Raw genomic sequence first — 18,253 nt, 5'->3', positions numbered from 1 at the left:
TCCCACGTGTAATTCAGGCAGAACTCTAGATATCCCTACGGTGTAGTGGGGAGGGGAGGGCTGCAAGGATTGGATGAAATTAAGCTTGTCAGTGACACCTCAGTAAGTGGCGACTGGTTTAATTTGACATCACGTTGCTAGGATACCGACCACTCTGATCAGAAGATCACAGCCTTCCGGCCCATTAAGGGGCTGGGAGAGACAGGCGAGGGCGCTTGCGCAGCTCAAAAGGCGGCTCCAGGTGGGGTCTTCCCGGCACCTCTGCGGCCAGGTGAGCCGCGCCAGAATAAGGGGCGGGGCAGAGCCGCCTGTGGGCGGCTGCTTCCGGACACGTGGCTGCGCTCGGACCCAATGGGGGAGCTTGACGTCACCCCCGCTTCCTCACCCTGGCAACGGGCGGGTGGCTACTTCCGGTGCTCTGAGGGCTCTGGGCTGATGCGGGTGAGTGTCCCTCCTCACGCTGTCCGCGCGGCTGCGGCCGCCGCGCGCTCTCTCTTCCCCGGCGCCGCGCGCTCCCCAGGACGTGCTCTCTGGGCCGGGGGCGGGCGGCGCGCAGGATGCTCCTCGCCGGGGGCGGTGCCGGAGGACGGGACCCGAGGCGTGCCTCGTCTCCGAGCCCTGGTCGCGCGTGGGGCCCGTCCCGGCGCCCTCTCCCAGCGGCTGCGGCCCGGCGGTCTCCTCCCCTCTGCGGGGAAGGGGCCGGCTGTTTTTGGGGAGGGGGTCTTGGCAGTCCCTCACGCTCGGTGCGGTCTCGGGCTGCGGTTTCTCCGAGTTCCAGGTTCCGGGAGAGCCGGGAGTGTGCGCCCCGGTCGTGTGTAGCCGGTCGGGGCGGAGCAGCCCCGTAGTGTGTTAGAGCCCTGGTTAGAGCCCCGCGGGAAGTTAGCGTTTACTGTTTAGCTGGAGAAGGGAGAGGAAAGGACCTAGAGGATGGAGCAGGAGTAACCTGAGAGGAGGGTGGGGAACAGGAATTGGAGGTGCCTTGGAAATAGAGGGCATCGTGTTTCCGGGAGGAGGGAGATCAGCTTCATTCGCCTCTGGAGGGGAGGGAAGGGGAATGCAAAGTATTTTTGGGGACCGTGTGACTGGGATCACTGTACAAGAAACTAAGGAATTTTTATACACTTGGGAGTTTAATAATTTGCTTTTGTGTTTGAATAAAGCTCGCCTCTCCCCACCCCCCCCCCCCCGCACTTATAAAAAAGCAGTGCATGCTTATTAACGAATATTTGGAAAATGCAGAAATATTTAAGAAGAGATCATCTGTGATTCCACCAGCCCAGCATTTTGATCTTTCTACGTTTTAAAAAGTTGCATATACTTAACCTACATAAGATTGTGAAAGTGAAAGTCGCTCAGTCCTGTCTGACTCTTTGCAACCCCATGGACTCTACAGTCCATGGAATTCTCCAGGCCAGAATACTGGAGTGGGTAGCCTTTCCCTTCTCCAGGGGATCTTCCCAACCCAGGATCGAACCCAGGTCTCCCACATTGCAGGTGGATTCTTTACCAGCTGAGCCACAGGGGAAGCCCACTTAGGATTATAGTGTATATAAAATACGATTTTCGCTAAGAAGCATATGTTTTGTACATTGCGTCTGTTGCATGAATTTTTTGAGATATTATAAAATTCCACCCTTTTAAATTTAAATTTCAGTGGCTTTTAGTATATTCACAAAGTTGTGCACCCATTATCAGTATCTAATTCCATGACGTTTTCATCACCTCCAAAAAAACTCTGTACACATTACAGTTGCTTCTCATTAGATCTCCTTTCCCCTTGTTCCCCCATCTTTTGGCAACCAGGAGTCTACTTTGTGTCTATGGATTTTCCTATTCTGGACATTTCATGTAAATGGAATCATACAATATGGGGCTTTTTGTTGTCTTGCCTTCTTTCACTCAGCATAGTGTTTTCAAGGTACATCCACTTGTATTATGTATTAGGACTTAGCCTTCTTTTTATGGTCGAATAATATTCATTATATAAATATGCCACATTTTGTTTATCCATCATCAGTTGATGAACATTTGGATTGTTTCCAGTTCTTGACTGTTATGAATAATTCTGCTATAAACATCCAGGTACAAGTTTTTGTGTGAACGCGTGTCTTCAGTTTTCTTAGCTGTATACCTAGGAATGAAATTGCTGGGTCATGTGGGAACTGTTTATCTTTTTGAGAACTGCCAGGTGTCTTCCAGGGTGGCCTGCACAAGCGGGATATAAGGGTTCTGATTTCTGCTTATCCTTGCTGGTATTTATTCTGTCTTTTTGATTATAGCCTTCTGTTGGTTGGGAAATGGCATCTTGTAGTTTTGATTTGCATACCCTTGATGTCTGATAATGTCGAGTATCTTTTCTTTGTGCTTACTGGTCTTTTATATGTCTTTGGAGAAATGTCCATTCAATTCCTTTGCCCATTTTTAAATTGAATTAAAAATTTTTTTAAAGAAAATTTTAAGTTGTATGAGTTCTGTATATAGTCTGGACACAAGTCCCCTTTCAGATTTGCAATATTTCTTCCATTCCATCCCCCCACCCCCTGCCATTTTGTGGAGTATCTTTTCACTTCCTTGAATGGTGTTCCTTGAAGTGCAAAAGTTAAAAATTTTGGTGCAGTCCCGTTTATCTGTGGGTTTTGTTGTTGTTTGTGCTTTTGGTGTTATGTGTAAAATCATTGCCAAATCCAAGTTCATGAAGGTTTACTCTTTTTTTTTCTGTAAGTTTTATGTAGTTTTAGCTCTTACATTTAGGTCTTGATCTATGTAGAGTTAATTTTTGTATATGGTGTGAGGTAGGAGTCCAATTTTATTCTTGTGCATGTGACTCTCCAGTTTTCCCAGCACCGTTTGTTGAGAAGACTGTCTTTTCCCCATTGAATGACCTTTGGCACCTTTAAAAAAAAACAAAACAAACAGTTGACCATAAATACATAGATTGTCTAAGTTAGGTATTTAAGTCACTCCGAGATTTTTGTTTTTCTAAATTATCCTATGTTAAACACAGCTTAAAAGGCATAAAGCTTTTTCTATATTTAAAATTATTTTGGTAGAAAGTGTCCTCAGAAGTGGAATTACTGGGTTAAAGATGAAATAAGTATGTTTTGGAGCTTATTTAATGAGGAATTAAAGCTTCAGTCTCATAATAAGAGCAACAAATCGCTTCATCAGCTGCTATAGCTTAAGGGCTGGATTTCTCTAAAAGCCTTTGCTGTAAGATGAATGGATTCCATGACTTCCTTCCTCCTTCAACTGCTTCTAAAAGGCTCAGTAAACCTAGAGTGAAAACCTTCAACACCAGAGGCAAACACGACATGTGGAAGTCTTCTAAATGGCTGAAAAAAAAAGAAATAGTGTCATCATATGCCGTAGGAATATGAAACAATATTTGAGAGAAATGGAGTCAAGATTTAGACCTTAAATCAGTGCCATGAAAGTCCCTGAAGCAAAAACAGTGTTTTATTCTGAATTTCTCTTCTGGCCTTGATAATCAAGTTAACGTACATTCATCTTGTTCACAGAGACAGCGAACTTAAATCTTTTCTTTTAGTAAATCAGTTCAGTTCAGTTGCTCAGTCATGTCCGACTCTTTGCGACCCCATGAATCATAGCACGCCAGGCCTCCCTGTCCATCACCAACTCCTGGAGCCTACCCAAACCCATGTCCGTTGAGTCAGTGATGCCATCCAGCCATCTCATCCTCTGTCATCCCCTTCTCTTCCTGCCCCCAGTCCCTCCCAGCATCAGGGTCATTTCCAATGAGTAAGCTCTTCACATGAGGTGGCCAAAGTATTGAGTTGCAGCTTCAGCATCATTCCTTCCAATGAACACCCAGGACTGATCTTTAGGAAGGACTGGTTGGATCTCCTTGTAGTCCAAGGGACTCTCAAGAATCTTCTCCAACACCACAGTTCAAAAGCATCAATTCTTCAGTGCTCAGCTTTCTTCACAGTCCAACTCTCACATCCATACACGACCACTGGAAAAACCATAGCCTTGACTAGATGGACCTTTGTTGGCAAAGTAATGTCTCTGCTTTTTATATGTTATCTAGGTTGGTCATAATTTTCCTTCCAAGGAGTAAGCATCTTTGAATTTCATGGCTGCAATCACCATCTGCAGTGATTTTGGAGCCCCCAAAAATAAAGTCTGACACTGTTTCCACTGTTTCCCCATCTATTTCCCATGAAGTGATGGGACAAGATGCCATGATCTTAGTTTTTTGAATGTTGAGCTTTAAGCCAACATTTTCACTCTCCTCTTTCACTGTCATCAAGAGGCTCCTTAGTTCCTCTTCACTTTCTGCCATAAGGGTGGTGTCATCTGCATATCTGAGGTTATTGATATTTCTCCTGGCAATCTTGACTCCAGCTTATTCTTCCTCCAGCCCAGCGTTTCTCATGATGTACTCTGCATAGAAGTTAAATAAGCAGGGTGACAATATACAGCCTTGATGTACTCCTTTTCCTATTTGGAACCAGTCTGTTGTTCCATGTCCAGTTCTAACTGTTGCTTCCAGACCTGCATATAGGTTTCTCAAGAGGCAGGTCAGGTGGTCTGGTATTCCCATCTCTTTCAGAATTTTCCACAGTTGATTGTGATCCACACAGTCAAAGGCTTTGACATAGTCAATAAAGCAGAAATAGATGTTTTCTGGAACTCTCTTGCTTTTTGATGATCCAGTGGATGTTGGCAATTTGATCTCTGGTTCCTCTGCCTTTTCTAAAACCAGCTTGAACATCTGGAAGTTCAGGGTTCACGTATTGCTGAAGCCTAGCTTGGAGAATTTTAAGCATTACTTTACTAGCGTGTAAGATGAGTACAGTATAGTTCAGTTCAGTTCAGTTGCTGAGTCGTGTCCGAGTCTTTGCGACCCCATGAATCGCAGCACGCCAGGCCTCCCTGTCCATTAGCAACTCCTGGAGTTCACTCAAACTCATGTCCATCGAGTCGGTGATGCCATCCAGCCATCTCATCCTCTGTCGTCCTCTTCTCTTCCTGCCCCCAGTCCCTCCCAGTATCAGAGTCTTTTCCAATGAGTCAACTCTTCGCATGAGGTGGCCAAAGTATTGGAGTTTCAGCTTTAGCATCAGTCTTTCCAAAGAACACCCAGGACTGATCTCCTTTAGAATGGACTGGTTGGATCTCCTTGCAGTCCAGGGGACTCTCAAGAGGCTTCTCCAACACCACAGTTCAAAAGCATCAATTGTTCAGTGCTCAGCTTTCTTCACAGTCCAACTCTCACATCCATACATGACCACTGAAAAAACCATCGCCTTGACTAGACAGACCTTTGTTGGCAAAGTAATGTCTCTGCTTTTGAATATGCTAATTAGGTTGGTGAGATGAGTGCAATTGTGTGGTAGTTTGAGCATTCTTTGGCATTGCCTTTCTTTGGGATTGGAATGAAAACTGACCTTTTCCAGTCCTGTGGCCACTGATGAGTTTTCCAAATTTGCTGGCATATTGCGTGCAGCACTTTCACAGCATCATCTTTCAGGATTTAAAATAGCTCAACTGGAATTCCATCACCTCCACTAGCTTTGTTCGTAGTGATGCTTCCTAAGGCCCACTTGACTTCACATTCCAGGATGTCTGGCTCTAGGTGAGTGATTACACCATCGTGATTATCTGGGCCGTGAAAATCTTTTTTGTACAGTTCTTCTGTGTATTCTTGCCACCTCTTCTTAATATCTTCTGCTTCTGCTAGGTCCATACCATTTCTGTCCTTTATCGAGCCCATCTTTGCATGATATGTTCCCTTGGTATCTCTAATTTTCTTGAAGAGATCTCTAGTCTTTCCCATTCTGTTGTTTTCCTCTATTTCTTTGCATTGATCGCTGAGGAAGGCTTTCTTATCTCTCCTTGCTATTCTTTGGAACTCTGCATTCAGATGGGTGTATCTTTCCTTTTCTCCTTTGCTTTTCGCTTCTCATCTTTTCTCAGCTATTTGTAAGGCCTCCCCAGACAGCCATTTTGCTTTTTTGCATTTCTTTTCCATGGGGATGGTCTTGATCCCTGTCTCCTGTACAATGTCACGAACCTCATTCCATAGTTCATCAGGCACTCTTTCTATCAGATCTAGTCCCTTAAATCTATGTCTCACTTCCACTTTATAATCTTAAGTGATTTTATTTAGGTCATACCTGAATGGTCAAATGGTTTTCCCTACTTTCTTCAATTTAAGTCTGAATTTGGCAATAAGAGTTCATGATCTGAGCCACAGACAGCTCCTGGTCTTGTTTTTGCAGACTGTATAGAGCTTCTTCTTTGGCTGCAAAGAATATAATCAGTCTGACTTCGGTGTTGACCATCTGGTGATGTCCATGTGTTGAGTCTTCTCTTGTGTTGTTGGAAGAGGGTGTTTGCTATGACCAGTGCATTCTCTTGGCAAACCTCTATTAGCCTTTGCCCTGCTTCATTCCATACTCCAAGGCCAAATTTGCTCGTTACTCCAGGTGTTTCTTGACTCCTACTTTTGCATTCCAGTCCCCAATAATGAAAGGGACATGTTTTTTGGGTGTTAGCTCTAAAAGGTCTTGTAGGTCTTCATAGAACTGTTCAACTTCAGCTTCTTCAGCATTACTGGTACCCAGTTTAAAAAAAAAAAATCAAATATAAAAAGTTATTAGATAGAGAAAAATCAAGTTTCCCTTTCATCCTTGCCCCTCCCTCTTCTCTAGTCTCCCAGTACTCTTAGAGGGATTTGCGAGACTATTATTTGTGTCTGTGTTGGCTAGTTCATATATGAAGTATCTCTGGAGAGGGTATATACAACATCATACATTTTAAGGCTCTTGATGCTTTCTGACACATTCCATTTCAAACTGGTTACATCAGTTTTTGATGGCAGTACAGTGCTAGTTAGTTTTTTTATCTTTTTCTGTATTTCTTTGAATATTCTTTCTTTAATATTGGCTATCCAGTTTATATTTCCTCTTTTATGTATTGCCTGCTCATGTCTTTTGGCATGCTATTTGTCTTAATTGGCATTGTCCTTTATGAGATTTACTTTGGCAGCCTTTTGTAGATGATTGTTTTACGACAGCATGGATTTGGGGAGAAAAGTTAATATGCTTTCTGTAACACGCTAAGAGGTATGTGAGCTGAGCAAAGGTCAAGGCAGTAGGAAAAAGGAAGTTAAATGCTTGAGAAGAAATCTATAGGATTTGGAAACTGGGCAGAGTCCAAGATGCCAATAAGGTGAGTTAGGAAAGGATTGGGCTATTAAAAGTAAGGTGTAATGTAGAAAGAATTAGATTTCTGGGGAAAGGTGAATTTGTTTTTGGTAGGCTAAGAGTTTGGAGGATCCAGGTTGAGCTCTCCAGGAGACTTATGGCTAGAGCTTAAGAGACAGAGTTAGGAATCATCTGGTTTACCAAAGGGATCGTTTTGAAAGCTTGATACTGAATGAAGTTGCTGAAGGAGGCATTTTAGACTTATGCGTTTGGACATTCTGTTTGAAAGTCAGGCAAGAAAACAAAGCTGGGAGGGGTCATCAGAGGGGCCTTGAAGAGCTAGGATAGTCAATTGGCATGCTTGCCAAGGAGAACAGGACATCTAGAGAATCAAAGGCTGCAAGCTGAAGACTATGTTCAAAGACACCATTAGGTTTGGTAACTTGGAGAAGATACATCTTACAGGTAAAGATACAATTTATTGGGAAGAAAAAAATACACCCTCCCCCTGCAACAGTTTTATTAAGATAAAATTCATTTATCATATTATTACCCATGTAAAGTGTACAATTCATTCGTAGTTATTGAGACTAAATACCATGCAACCATGACCACAGCCAATTTTAGAACATTTTTATTGCCCCTCCCCCAAAGAAATCCTGCCCCCATTAGCAGTCACTCCTGAATTCTCCTCTGTCCTTCCAGCCCAAGGCAACCACTAATCTACCTTCTATCTTTTTAGATATGCCTACTCTGGACATTTCATATAAATGGAAACATACGTGGCCTTTTGTGTCTTACTTCTTTCCTTGTGAAATGTATGTGGCCGGTTTTGTCTGACTTCTTTCATTGTTTTCATGGTTCATTCATGCCATAGTGTGTATCAACCCTCCGTTCCTTTTTATGGCTCTATAATGTTCCATTGTCTAAATATACCACATTTTGTTTAACCAAGGTCTGCTTATGGACATTTGAGTTGTTCCCACTTTCTGACTGTTATGGATAGTTCTGCTATAAACATCCATGTACAAGTTTTTGTGTGGATGTGTTTTCAGTTCTAATGAATGTATACCTAGGAGTGGGATTGCTGGGTCATGTGGCAACTCTGGGCTTCCCAATGGTGCTGGTGGTAAGGAACTTGCCTTCCAACGCAGGAGACATAAGAGATAGAGGTTCAGTCCCTGGGTCAGGAAGATCCCCTGGAGGAGGTCATGGCAGACCACTCCAGTGTTCTTGCTTGGAGAATCCCCTGGACAGAGGATCCTGGTGGGCTACAGTCCATGGGATCACAAGGAGTCAGACACTACTGAAGCAACTTAACACACACACACACACACAGTAACTTTATGTTTACTTTTCAAGCTACTGTTGCAGAGGATGGACACATTGCCAGTGTTTTTTATTTTTTACTTATTTTAATATAAATTTATTTATTTTAATTGGAGGCTAGTTACAATATTGTATTGGTTTTGCCATACATCAACATGAATCTGCCACGGTGTACATGTGTTCCCCATCCTGAACCCCCCTCCTACCTCCCTCCCTATACCATCCCTCTGGGTCATCCCAGTGCACCAGCCCTGAGCACCCTGTATCATGCATCGAACCTGGATTGGCGATTCATTTCACATATGATGCCAGTGTTTTTTAGATATAATAAAATGAATTTTAGTACCATCACCGATAGGAAGTTGCAGAATGTCCATATTCAGACTTATCATTCAGGAACATAGGCATTATAAAAATGATGCATAAAATTGTTTTCTGTTGTGTAAAGCTATAACATGCTTATGCATCTTTGATTGGAAACTTTTTGTGTTGACTGTTATCTCAAAGACTTAGCTGAAGTGTTAAACATTTTCTTTATGGATCAATGTATTGGTGTGAACATGATTCATCCATTTCAAATAATTATTTGTAATAATGACTACAAATGTGATAAAAATATCACAGGGATATCTGATGTCAATCTACATGATTTATTTTTTACTCCTTAGTTTCAACTGTAGAGATCAAATAACAGTTTTATTTTTTTTTTAATTTAGGGTTATCTGTGGTTTATGTGGCCCTAGAAGTTCAAGATCCAAAAAAACAAAACCAAAATACTGACCTCTCAGCCAGTATTGTTGACGGGCCGTGTTTTTGTCTGTTCCTTCTCTAGGTGGGTTGAGTGTTGAGAACCTTCAGAATATGACATTTCTCCTCTTACTAAAGTGGGATCTCACTGGCTTGCCCTATTTTGAGACCTGAACTTGGCTAGTTATCTTGTGTTCTCATAAAGAAATAAATGAATGAAAACATTTTTTGTTTTTAAGTAATACATTCAGATTGTTCAAAATCAAAAGATGCACAATGGTGAATAGTGGAATTTGCATTTCACCTTTGTCCACCAGTCACCCAGGTCTTTTGGTAACTACTATTGTGCTAATTTTTGATGTATTCTTCCAGATTGCACTTTGTGTATATATTTAGTTGTATTTTTTTTTCTTGTCTCCCTCAAAATATGGTACTGCATACGTTTCTGTACCATGCCTTTTTTGCTTACCAAAATATCTTCAACATTGGTTGTTTCATATTTGTGTATCAATAAAGTTCTCATTTTTTCTAAGAGCTGCTTTTATTTTTAACTACTTTTTTATCAAGACATACTGTTGGTCTATATCTTTACCATTACAGACTATCCTTCAGTGTATGTTTGTAATTTTGGTTGATTTTACCAAATTGACCTTGTTGTTGTATTCTGTGCTACTCCTTGCAACATGTGAGAATGACTCTTTAACTTGGCCAGTCCAGCTGATACGTGAGTGTAGTTTTATTTTGCCTTTTTCTTCTGAGTGAGGTTTAGCATCTTTTGATCTGTTTAAGTTGTTATATAGTTCTTCTGTGAACTGGGATTTGCTCACTTGCCCCCTTCTGCCTTTTGTGTCTTTTTTGGGACATTTGCTGGAGTTCTGTTATGAATGTCAGACTTTTAATGAGTTCTGAGTTAAACAAAAACTGGTGTTGGAGTAGAAATTGCTTCATTTCTAATTGAATTAAAAATATTCCAGTAACCATTGGAAGTTGGAGGCCAGAGTTGTACATTGGCTAGCCTGTCTACTTGAGTTCCTTTCCCAGTGCTGCAGAACTTTGGGGCCAGCAGTTTTGGAGGAGTTTAGAGAGATGACATGGTTTGTTAAATAAATAAATTTCAACTAGTCTCTGAGAGATGGTAGATTGCTCAAGAAACAGCATATTTATTCATCTTCCACATTTAATTTTTTTCAGACAAGCTTGAGAAGCAAGCAAATCTCTCACATATATTAAAAATGCCTATTACATCAAACGTTATTTGTTATAATATGTAGATGTTCTAATTTGTTATTCATGAAAAAAAATGCATCTGATGACAGTGAGTCAGAGAAGGTTTTATAACTCATACTGCTTGGATGTGTTTTCATTTGAACTGAAGCTTTGAATTTTCCGAAGCCTGAGTTTTCACACAGCTGTTTGTGGGTCTAGTGGGCCCAAGCTCATTTCATGACTTGGTCAGGCATCATGGCCTATATAGACTGGAAGATAAACTGCTAATCATTTAAACTGACTTTGTCAACTGACACAGAAATAAATAGTAACCTATCTCAGAGAAATAACTGAAGTCAAGTAAAGGTAATTGAGGCAGACCCTTGTGAAGCAGTTGGAAGAAAATCCATCCTCAGAGAGATACTTATCACTACAAAACAAAAGCAGGCATTATAACTTACTGTTATTTAATAAACTTCAGTACTCTTTTATAATAAAAATTTATGATATATGTAAACATTTTAATACAACAGCAAATTATATATATATGATTTTAAATTATTTGTCCTTTAAAATAAGTGATACATAATAATAATTAAATGGATTCATTTTAACCAGGAATTAAAGGAAGTTAAAATACAATATTGGGCTTCTCAGGTGGTGTTAGTGGTATGGAACCTGCCTGCCAATACAGGAGACATAACAGATGTGGGTTCAGTCCCTGGGTCGGGAAGATCCCCTGGAGGAGGGCATGGCAGCCCACTCCAGTATTCTTGCCTGGAGAATCCCATGGACAGAGGAGCCTGGCGGGCTACAGTCCATGGGCTTGCAAAGAGTCCCACATGACTGAGGTGACTTACCATGCATGCATGCACACACAGAGTGCTTCCAGACCATCTCCTGTGTGAAGAACCAACTTAAAATTCTTTCAATCCATTGTTGACCATTACTTTCATAAAATGCAAAAACAAAACAGAATACCACAAAAATCTCAAAAGAAAACTGTGAAAGATAAAAGTAAAAGCTCATGTTTTTATCTGATGTAGCAGATAAAATTATTTCAAAAATATAATTATACCACTGGAAGATGTAAGTTTTAGAGTGAATTAATGTGCCTTTTGTACTTTGAGTCTTTTCCTTGTGAATCTCCAGTTTTTATAGATGGTTTTAATTCTGTTTTATTAAATAGATTATAAAAATACATAATTATAAACAAAACTTGGGGAAATAGAAAAGAATTACAAACACTGTCATTGTTTATTGAAAACGTGGATGTAAGACAGTTGGTATATGAATAAAAAATAATCTCTTGCAGACTGGTCACCAGCACTAGTTTGTGGGCCACACTTTGCGTGACACTATTCTTTTGAACTGGTTGGCTGTCACTCTTAAAGCCTTGTGTCCCTCCCCGTTCCTCAATTTAGACTAAGGTACAGATTTTTACCTTAGAGTGTGAATCTAGGTGTTTAAGTAGTTTCAATCACGTGACTTTGGGATTTTTTTTTGTTTTTCTTCAAATCTCTGTTGATTTTTCAAACGATCCATTTTTCCCCAGTCTGAAGTGTTTTACCGTCATTATTGTTATTAAGTCAAGACTGTGAGAAGCTTGTGAGCTTGTGAGAAAAATTAGAAGCTTTGTGGCATATGTTGCTTGTAATTTGTTTTATTGTTTATCTTTTGAGAACCTCAGAAATAATGCCTTTATGAAAATGAATAAGTATTTGTACAAGTATTATTTTAATTTTGTGCTTTAGTCTTATAAATTTGTTAGCGTTTGTTTTACATTGAACTCTGAAGCATTAAACTGTTTTTCATAAAAAGGTCTCCATAGGCAGAAGTAAATCTGTATGTTGGTTCATTTTTTTAAGCAAGCAGCAATCTTGAGCTCTTATATGTTCTCACCACACACAAAAGATTGTACTTACGTGAGGTGATTAATGTGTTAACTAACCTTGTGGCAGTCATTTTGCAGTGTATATGTGTATCAGATCCTCAGGTTGTACTGCTTGAACTTATCCACGGGTGTATGTCAATTATATCTCAATAAAGCTGGAGGAAGAAATAAGCAGCAATCTAGGCTTTAAATCACGGCTCAGTGATGTTGCCAGCACTGCTTATGGTTCTAGAATGTCCCAGAGGTTATTAGCATTTGGTTTGGAGAGAGTAGAAAGTGATATTTAAGATGAGGTTTTCTTCAATGTAGATAAAATGAAAGATAAAATATCTTTTGGACTCAACATGAAATCTTTTTACAACAGTTCTTTGTTTATATGACTTCAAGGCCTGTCAGTGTATAAAGGGATTTAAATTCTAACCTTTTTATATTCTTTGTATTACCCAGTTAAATAACTTTAAAATTAGGGGTTTTCTTGAAAGTTATCTGAGCGCAAATCTGTATACGTGTGTGTGTTAGTGGAAAGAAATGCATGCCGTCTTTGCCTGTTTTCCTTTAGGGTAATTCCTCTTCTGCAGTTACTTTTGGATGGAAGTATGCACTTTTCCCAATAGAAGATGGTAATCTTGGAGAATGACCATGGAGAAGGGGATGAGTTCTGGAGAAGGGCTGCCTTCCAGATCATCTCAAGTTTCGGCTGTTAAAACAACAGTGAAAGAGTTGGAAACGAAGCAGTCCCATAAAGAGAAGCGAGGGGGCTTTGTGTTGGTGCATGCAGGTAAGCTGTGAGCAGCTGAGCTGGAAGATGAGAATAATGGTTTCCTTTCCTTTGCCTTGAAGTACACCAGGAACTGAGTTTCCTATCTGGGGGAGGGACACCGCAGGAGGAGTTGGAACCACAGGTTGACTTGCACAGAGTGAAGGCCTCCCCTGAGCTCCCCGCGTGCAGGGTCTTACAGTGACGGCACCTCCTTTGTCCCCGTCACTCACCTCCTCTAGTGCTTTTACTCCATGTGCCTGTGCCTGTTAAGTCGTTTCAAGTCATGTCTGACTCTTCGCGATCCTATGGACTTACAGCCTGCCAGGCTCCTCTGTCCCTGGGGATTCTCCAGGCAAGCATAACTGGAGTGGGTTGCCGTGCCATCGGCCAGGGGATCTTCGTCACCCACGGATCGAACCTGTATCTTTTCGTTCACCTGCATTGGCAAATAGATTCTGTTACCACCAGTGCCACTTCGGAAGCCCTTTACTCCATATAGTAGATATATTTAGATGTTGTTAAAACCAGACAAAGTAATTGTTTAAACTCTGGTTTGTGTTTTTAAAAATAAAGTTGTTGAAAAAAATTTTACTCACCCCATATTTGACTTTGTCCATCTTAGAGTGTAATTTATACAATCTTAAAGGTAGTTTTTGCCTTCTTAATATTATAAATGAGGAACCGTAAAACCAGCGTGGTTAAGTGGCTTCAGGCACACAGCTAATCAGTAGTGCCAGGCTGAGAAACCATCAGGTGGGCCCCAGTCCCATTCTAGTGCTTTTGGCGCTCCGTCAGCCTCTGATTTCTGCTTCAGAGGACCTTGAAGACGACACAGTGAAGTTCAACCCCCGACTCCCCACCACTGATACATCAAGGGTTTCCAGGCAGTGCAGCTCTGCCCCGGTCTTTTTTTTTTTCCTCTCCCTTTTTCTTTGATGTGGGGTGAGTGGCATTGTTTCTTTTTGTCAGACTGGCATTCTGTCTGATCATTAACCTTTGGCTATAGCTAAACTGAACAGACAAGTTGGGAAGTCTTACAGAATTGAATCCAGGAAAATCAAACAGTGAACAAACAAAAGGTTCAGTCTTCTTTTCTTTCAAATGATTTTTCAAAGAAATGAGGTAAATTTATAGAAACAACTGAAATTCCCAAGCCAGTGTTCCTTCTACTGCATCATGCTGGTGGTGCATCTTTCACAGGACCCAGTGAGTTATTTTATTCATGACGAGTGTTTGAAAAATGTGCAAGAAAGCCCTAAGATATGTAAGCAGTAGCAACACGGAACATTTGATGATTTGGAAAGGGTTGCCTTCTGTGGCAGTCATTGCAGACTCCCTCCTGTGTCAGACACATACCTGATGGCAGTGACTCTTACAGCTGGTGCTGGGACCAGCTATAATAGGAGGAAGTCTGGGTTATGGCAGGAAATTGTGTGGATTAAGGATGACTTTCCCCTTCTAAATTCTTAGAAGGTCAAATAGAACGATTGATTATGCAGCATTATATACCTTCCACATTTAAGGGACAAAATTTCAATTCCAGTGTAGAGATTTTAAAACTTTTGCTTTTTTTTTTTTCATATTAAAGGAGACTTGCCCAAATTTTAGTCATTTGAATAGTAGATTCTTGCTTTTTCCCTAGATCTGTATACTACCTATACTTTTCATGTTTGTGCTCATCGCTCACTTTTGTCTCTTTGTGACCCTGTGAACTGTAGCCCACCAGGCTCCTCTGTCCATGGAATTTTCCAGGCAAGAATGCTGGAGCGGGTTGCCATTTCCTCCTCCAGCGGATCTTCCCAACCCAGGGATTGAACCCATGTCTCTTGTGTCTCTTGCATTGGCGGGCAGATTCTTTACCACTGAGCCGTCAGGGAAGTTCATTACTGCTGCTATCCACACACTGAAGTTATCTATTTGGCTGCAGTATCCCATGTGGGAAATACTGCTGCAAGGTTGGGGTCTGAGATCTAAGATGGCATTTATTAGGGAACCATGAAGAGAGTCCTCATAAACATTGGCACAGGTTCTGTGAAGTTTGAGTTCTTTTGAGAAATGGGACTAGAATTTGCGTGTTTTATGGACTCTTGTTGTTTGGACTTATTTTCTACTCCCTCGAGCCTGTTAACCATAGCTTCTTGGGCCCATTCTTTGTCTGCATTGAGGAAAGATGGGCTAAGTGTGTGTTGTAGTCTGCAGCCTCACAGGAGGAGGCCTGAAGATTAGAGATGTAGTTCTTTAACCTTCCCTGTGTTGTACTCCTCTGGGGCCCAGAAGGGGACTGGGAGTGGGGTCTGAGGGGGAGGTTCAGAGCAAGTTAAGGAACTTTGATGAAAGGCCTTTTCTTGGTTTCTTTCTAGTTTATTCTCAGATCCCTAACTAAGCAAGTATTAATCCTTTTAGGGAAATAAATTTCAGAGCCTTTCTCTTGAAGTTGCTGAGTGATTAGGATAGGCAGTGGTGAATATATCATCCCTGGTGTTTCAGACACTCTGAGCTACATTCCAGGGGTGAAAGAATGGAGAAGTTAGGGTAGGAGAGGTGATATTGGTGGTGGTTGTGGATAGGATGTAACACCTGTCCATTTCAAGTTTTAAATAAAACTACCTAGTTTTCTGAAGTTACTCTTAAGAATTCTGACAAGGACTTTCCAAAGTTCAACAGGGAGGAAATTAAAGGCACTCTGCCCTTGACACTGCTTAGGTTATCAACTCCCTCTAAAAAACACTCTTAACTTTGGGGAAGTTTTCAAAAGGAGGAGAGGTCACCTTGGCGAAGCCTCTTTGGGAACATAAGCTATTTCTGGTGCCTCTGGTAGGAAAATAGCTTTTGAAAAAGGAGATAAGGCATGGTATTGAAAACGCTTATGGTGTAGAAAGATTTTTAAGATTATGTTATTAAGAGTCCATACACTTAGGATAGTAGTTTTTTTGTTACTCAGAAAGCATCAGTTTGCATGAACTATTTGTATAATGTTAGCAAGGTCTCTGATATCTTAATGATAGTTAACCATTGATTTTTTTTTTCCCCCACTACAGGTGCAGGTTATCATTCTGAATCCAAAGCCAAGGAATATAAGCATGTATGCAAAAGAGCTTGTCAAAAGGTATGGAGAGAATGTATTCTGTCTGATTGAAACATTTTAGTTTTGACCATAAAGCAGCTTTACCTTGAAATTCAGAATTTTAAGGTTTGATTTATAAGACAGACTTTGGCTTGGACCACAAAATAATTTTGCTCATATTTGTGGAGTCTTTTGTTTTGTGTTTTTTATTCTCCAAATCATGTTTAGATCTTTTCTTTCCTTTCCCAGATCAAAGTCCGTATTTTTGGCATTGTGGGCACATAATCATATACCTTTTAATCTTTGCAGCGGTGTTGAGCTCCATAGGAGGAGTAGGGAAAACAGCTCAAAGGCAGCCAATGTGGCTTTCTATGAAGGGAAGAAAAAAATAATAAAAAAATTAAAATGAGTGTTTTTCTTAGGGAGATTATCGTTTTCTTCTGTTTCTCATCACGTAGTTTGTATCATAGCAAATTCATTGTCATTCTGAAGTTGAACTTTGCCTTTGTACTCAGTTGTGCTTTTTTTTCATCTTTGGGTTTTGAGGTTTTGCTAAATTGTTGAATGCTAAATGTGGAGGCAGGAATGGACTCGGAAGAAATATTGTTTGTTTTTATTTTGATCCTGACTATATACTCTTGTAGGCAAACCTTCCATTACCTTTTATGCAAATCGAATGTTAATTGGACACTGCGTATCAAGTAAATAGGGGTCTTTCTCACTCTTTTCATTTATATTTATTACCATTTAAAGAGGATTATATTTAGTTAGAGATCCAAGGTTTTTCTTATGAATGAAATCTCATAAATGGATGAGAATATTTTGTTACAGTGATTGCATTGTCTTTTAAAAAATTATAATAAAGGTAAATATTCTTTAAGCTATTTTATATTTTTAATCTTATTTTTCAAAGTGTAAAATCTTTTTGTTATCTGGAAAGAAATGGATTACCTTTATAGGAATATAGTTCTGTATATAATACATTTAGAGTGTGTAACCAGACTCCTTAATGTATACAATAAATGAACTTCTCAAAAGTTTCCTGAGGAATACAGTTCTTAGTTTCTGATCTTTGTTGACTAAGTTGGAGCTTCAATAATTCATTTAAAAATCAGTTTTTCTTCTCTTTCTTTCCTGTCTTACTTATACCTAAGAAGCAAGGTGATTTTGTGACCTTGACTCTCTATAGATTATATTACAAAATAATATTATATGTTTAATCTCAATGTAAAATACCTTATAGAATCACAAATGCTGTTGTCAAAAGTATGCTTCCATCTAAGAATTCTGAAATGCCTTTGAGACTGAGTCACTATTTTTTATAGTTGGAGTAGAGAGAGTAGCAGGGACTTCCCTGGTGGCTCAGACAGTGAAGAATGTGTCTGCAGTGTGGGAGCCCTGGGTTCGATCCCTGGGTCAGGAAGTTCCCCTGGAGAAGGGAATGGCTACCCACTCCAGTATTCTTGCCTGGAGAATCCCATGGACAGAGGAGCCTGGTGGGCTACAGTCCATGGGGTTGCAAACGGTTGGCCACAACTGAGCACCTAACACACACAGGGAGAGTAGTAATGGTGGAATAAGAAGTTATTAGCTTAGTCTAATAAAATATGAATTCAGATTTCAAAATGGCATTCATATAATTTCTCAGGCTATGTGAACAGCCCTGTGATGAATGAAGCCCTTTCACTTACTAAATTCCTTGCAGTTTGTGTTTAGGTATATCATTAGTTTTCCTGAATAATTGCTTACTTTAAATCTAAGTAGTTTATTTCTTGGAGTATGGAATGGAACTGTACTGATCAATTTTTGTTAACTCTAAATGTCTCTTACACTTCTTTAAGCCTTTGAAAAGTTCCTGAGTGTGTTTGAGAAGCTGTGGTTTCACAACGAATAACCTTGCTCCTTGGTTTCATAGGCAATTGAAAAGCTACAGGCTGGTGCTCTTGCAACAGATGCAGTGACTGCAGCCCTGGTGGAGCTTGAGGTATTTCTTTTCTCTATTTGTTTCATTTAAAATAGTTGTGAGTTTGTGTCCGTTATTCTTAAATGACATGAAACTGTTGTTTAGTCAGCCATCA

At 40.3% G+C, this 18,253-nt stretch overlaps 1 protein-coding gene across 11 annotated transcripts in view; it reads left to right on the top strand.

Annotated features, from left to right (window-relative positions):
• Positions 1-412: 412 nt before the first annotated feature.
• TASP1 (taspase 1) overlaps positions 413-18,253 on the top strand; it is a 317,444-nt gene continuing 299,603 nt past the window's right edge. For 7 of the 11 annotated variants that reach the window (XM_025000695.2, XM_025000693.2, XM_025000694.2 and 4 more), the window contains exons 1-4: positions 413-441; positions 12,911-13,129; positions 16,150-16,217; positions 18,091-18,159. In XM_025000695.2, coding sequence (XP_024856463.1) covers positions 12,985-13,129; positions 16,150-16,217; positions 18,091-18,159 — 282 coding nt within the window. In that variant the 5' untranslated portion in view covers positions 413-441; positions 12,911-12,984. 11 annotated transcript variants of the gene reach the window in all.

This window comes from Bos taurus, chromosome 13 (assembly GCF_002263795.3).
Source record: "Bos taurus isolate L1 Dominette 01449 registration number 42190680 breed Hereford chromosome 13, ARS-UCD2.0, whole genome shotgun sequence".
Lineage (NCBI taxonomy): Eukaryota > Metazoa > Chordata > Mammalia > Artiodactyla > Bovidae > Bos > Bos taurus.
This window is presented reverse-complemented; position numbering and strand designations above follow the sequence as displayed.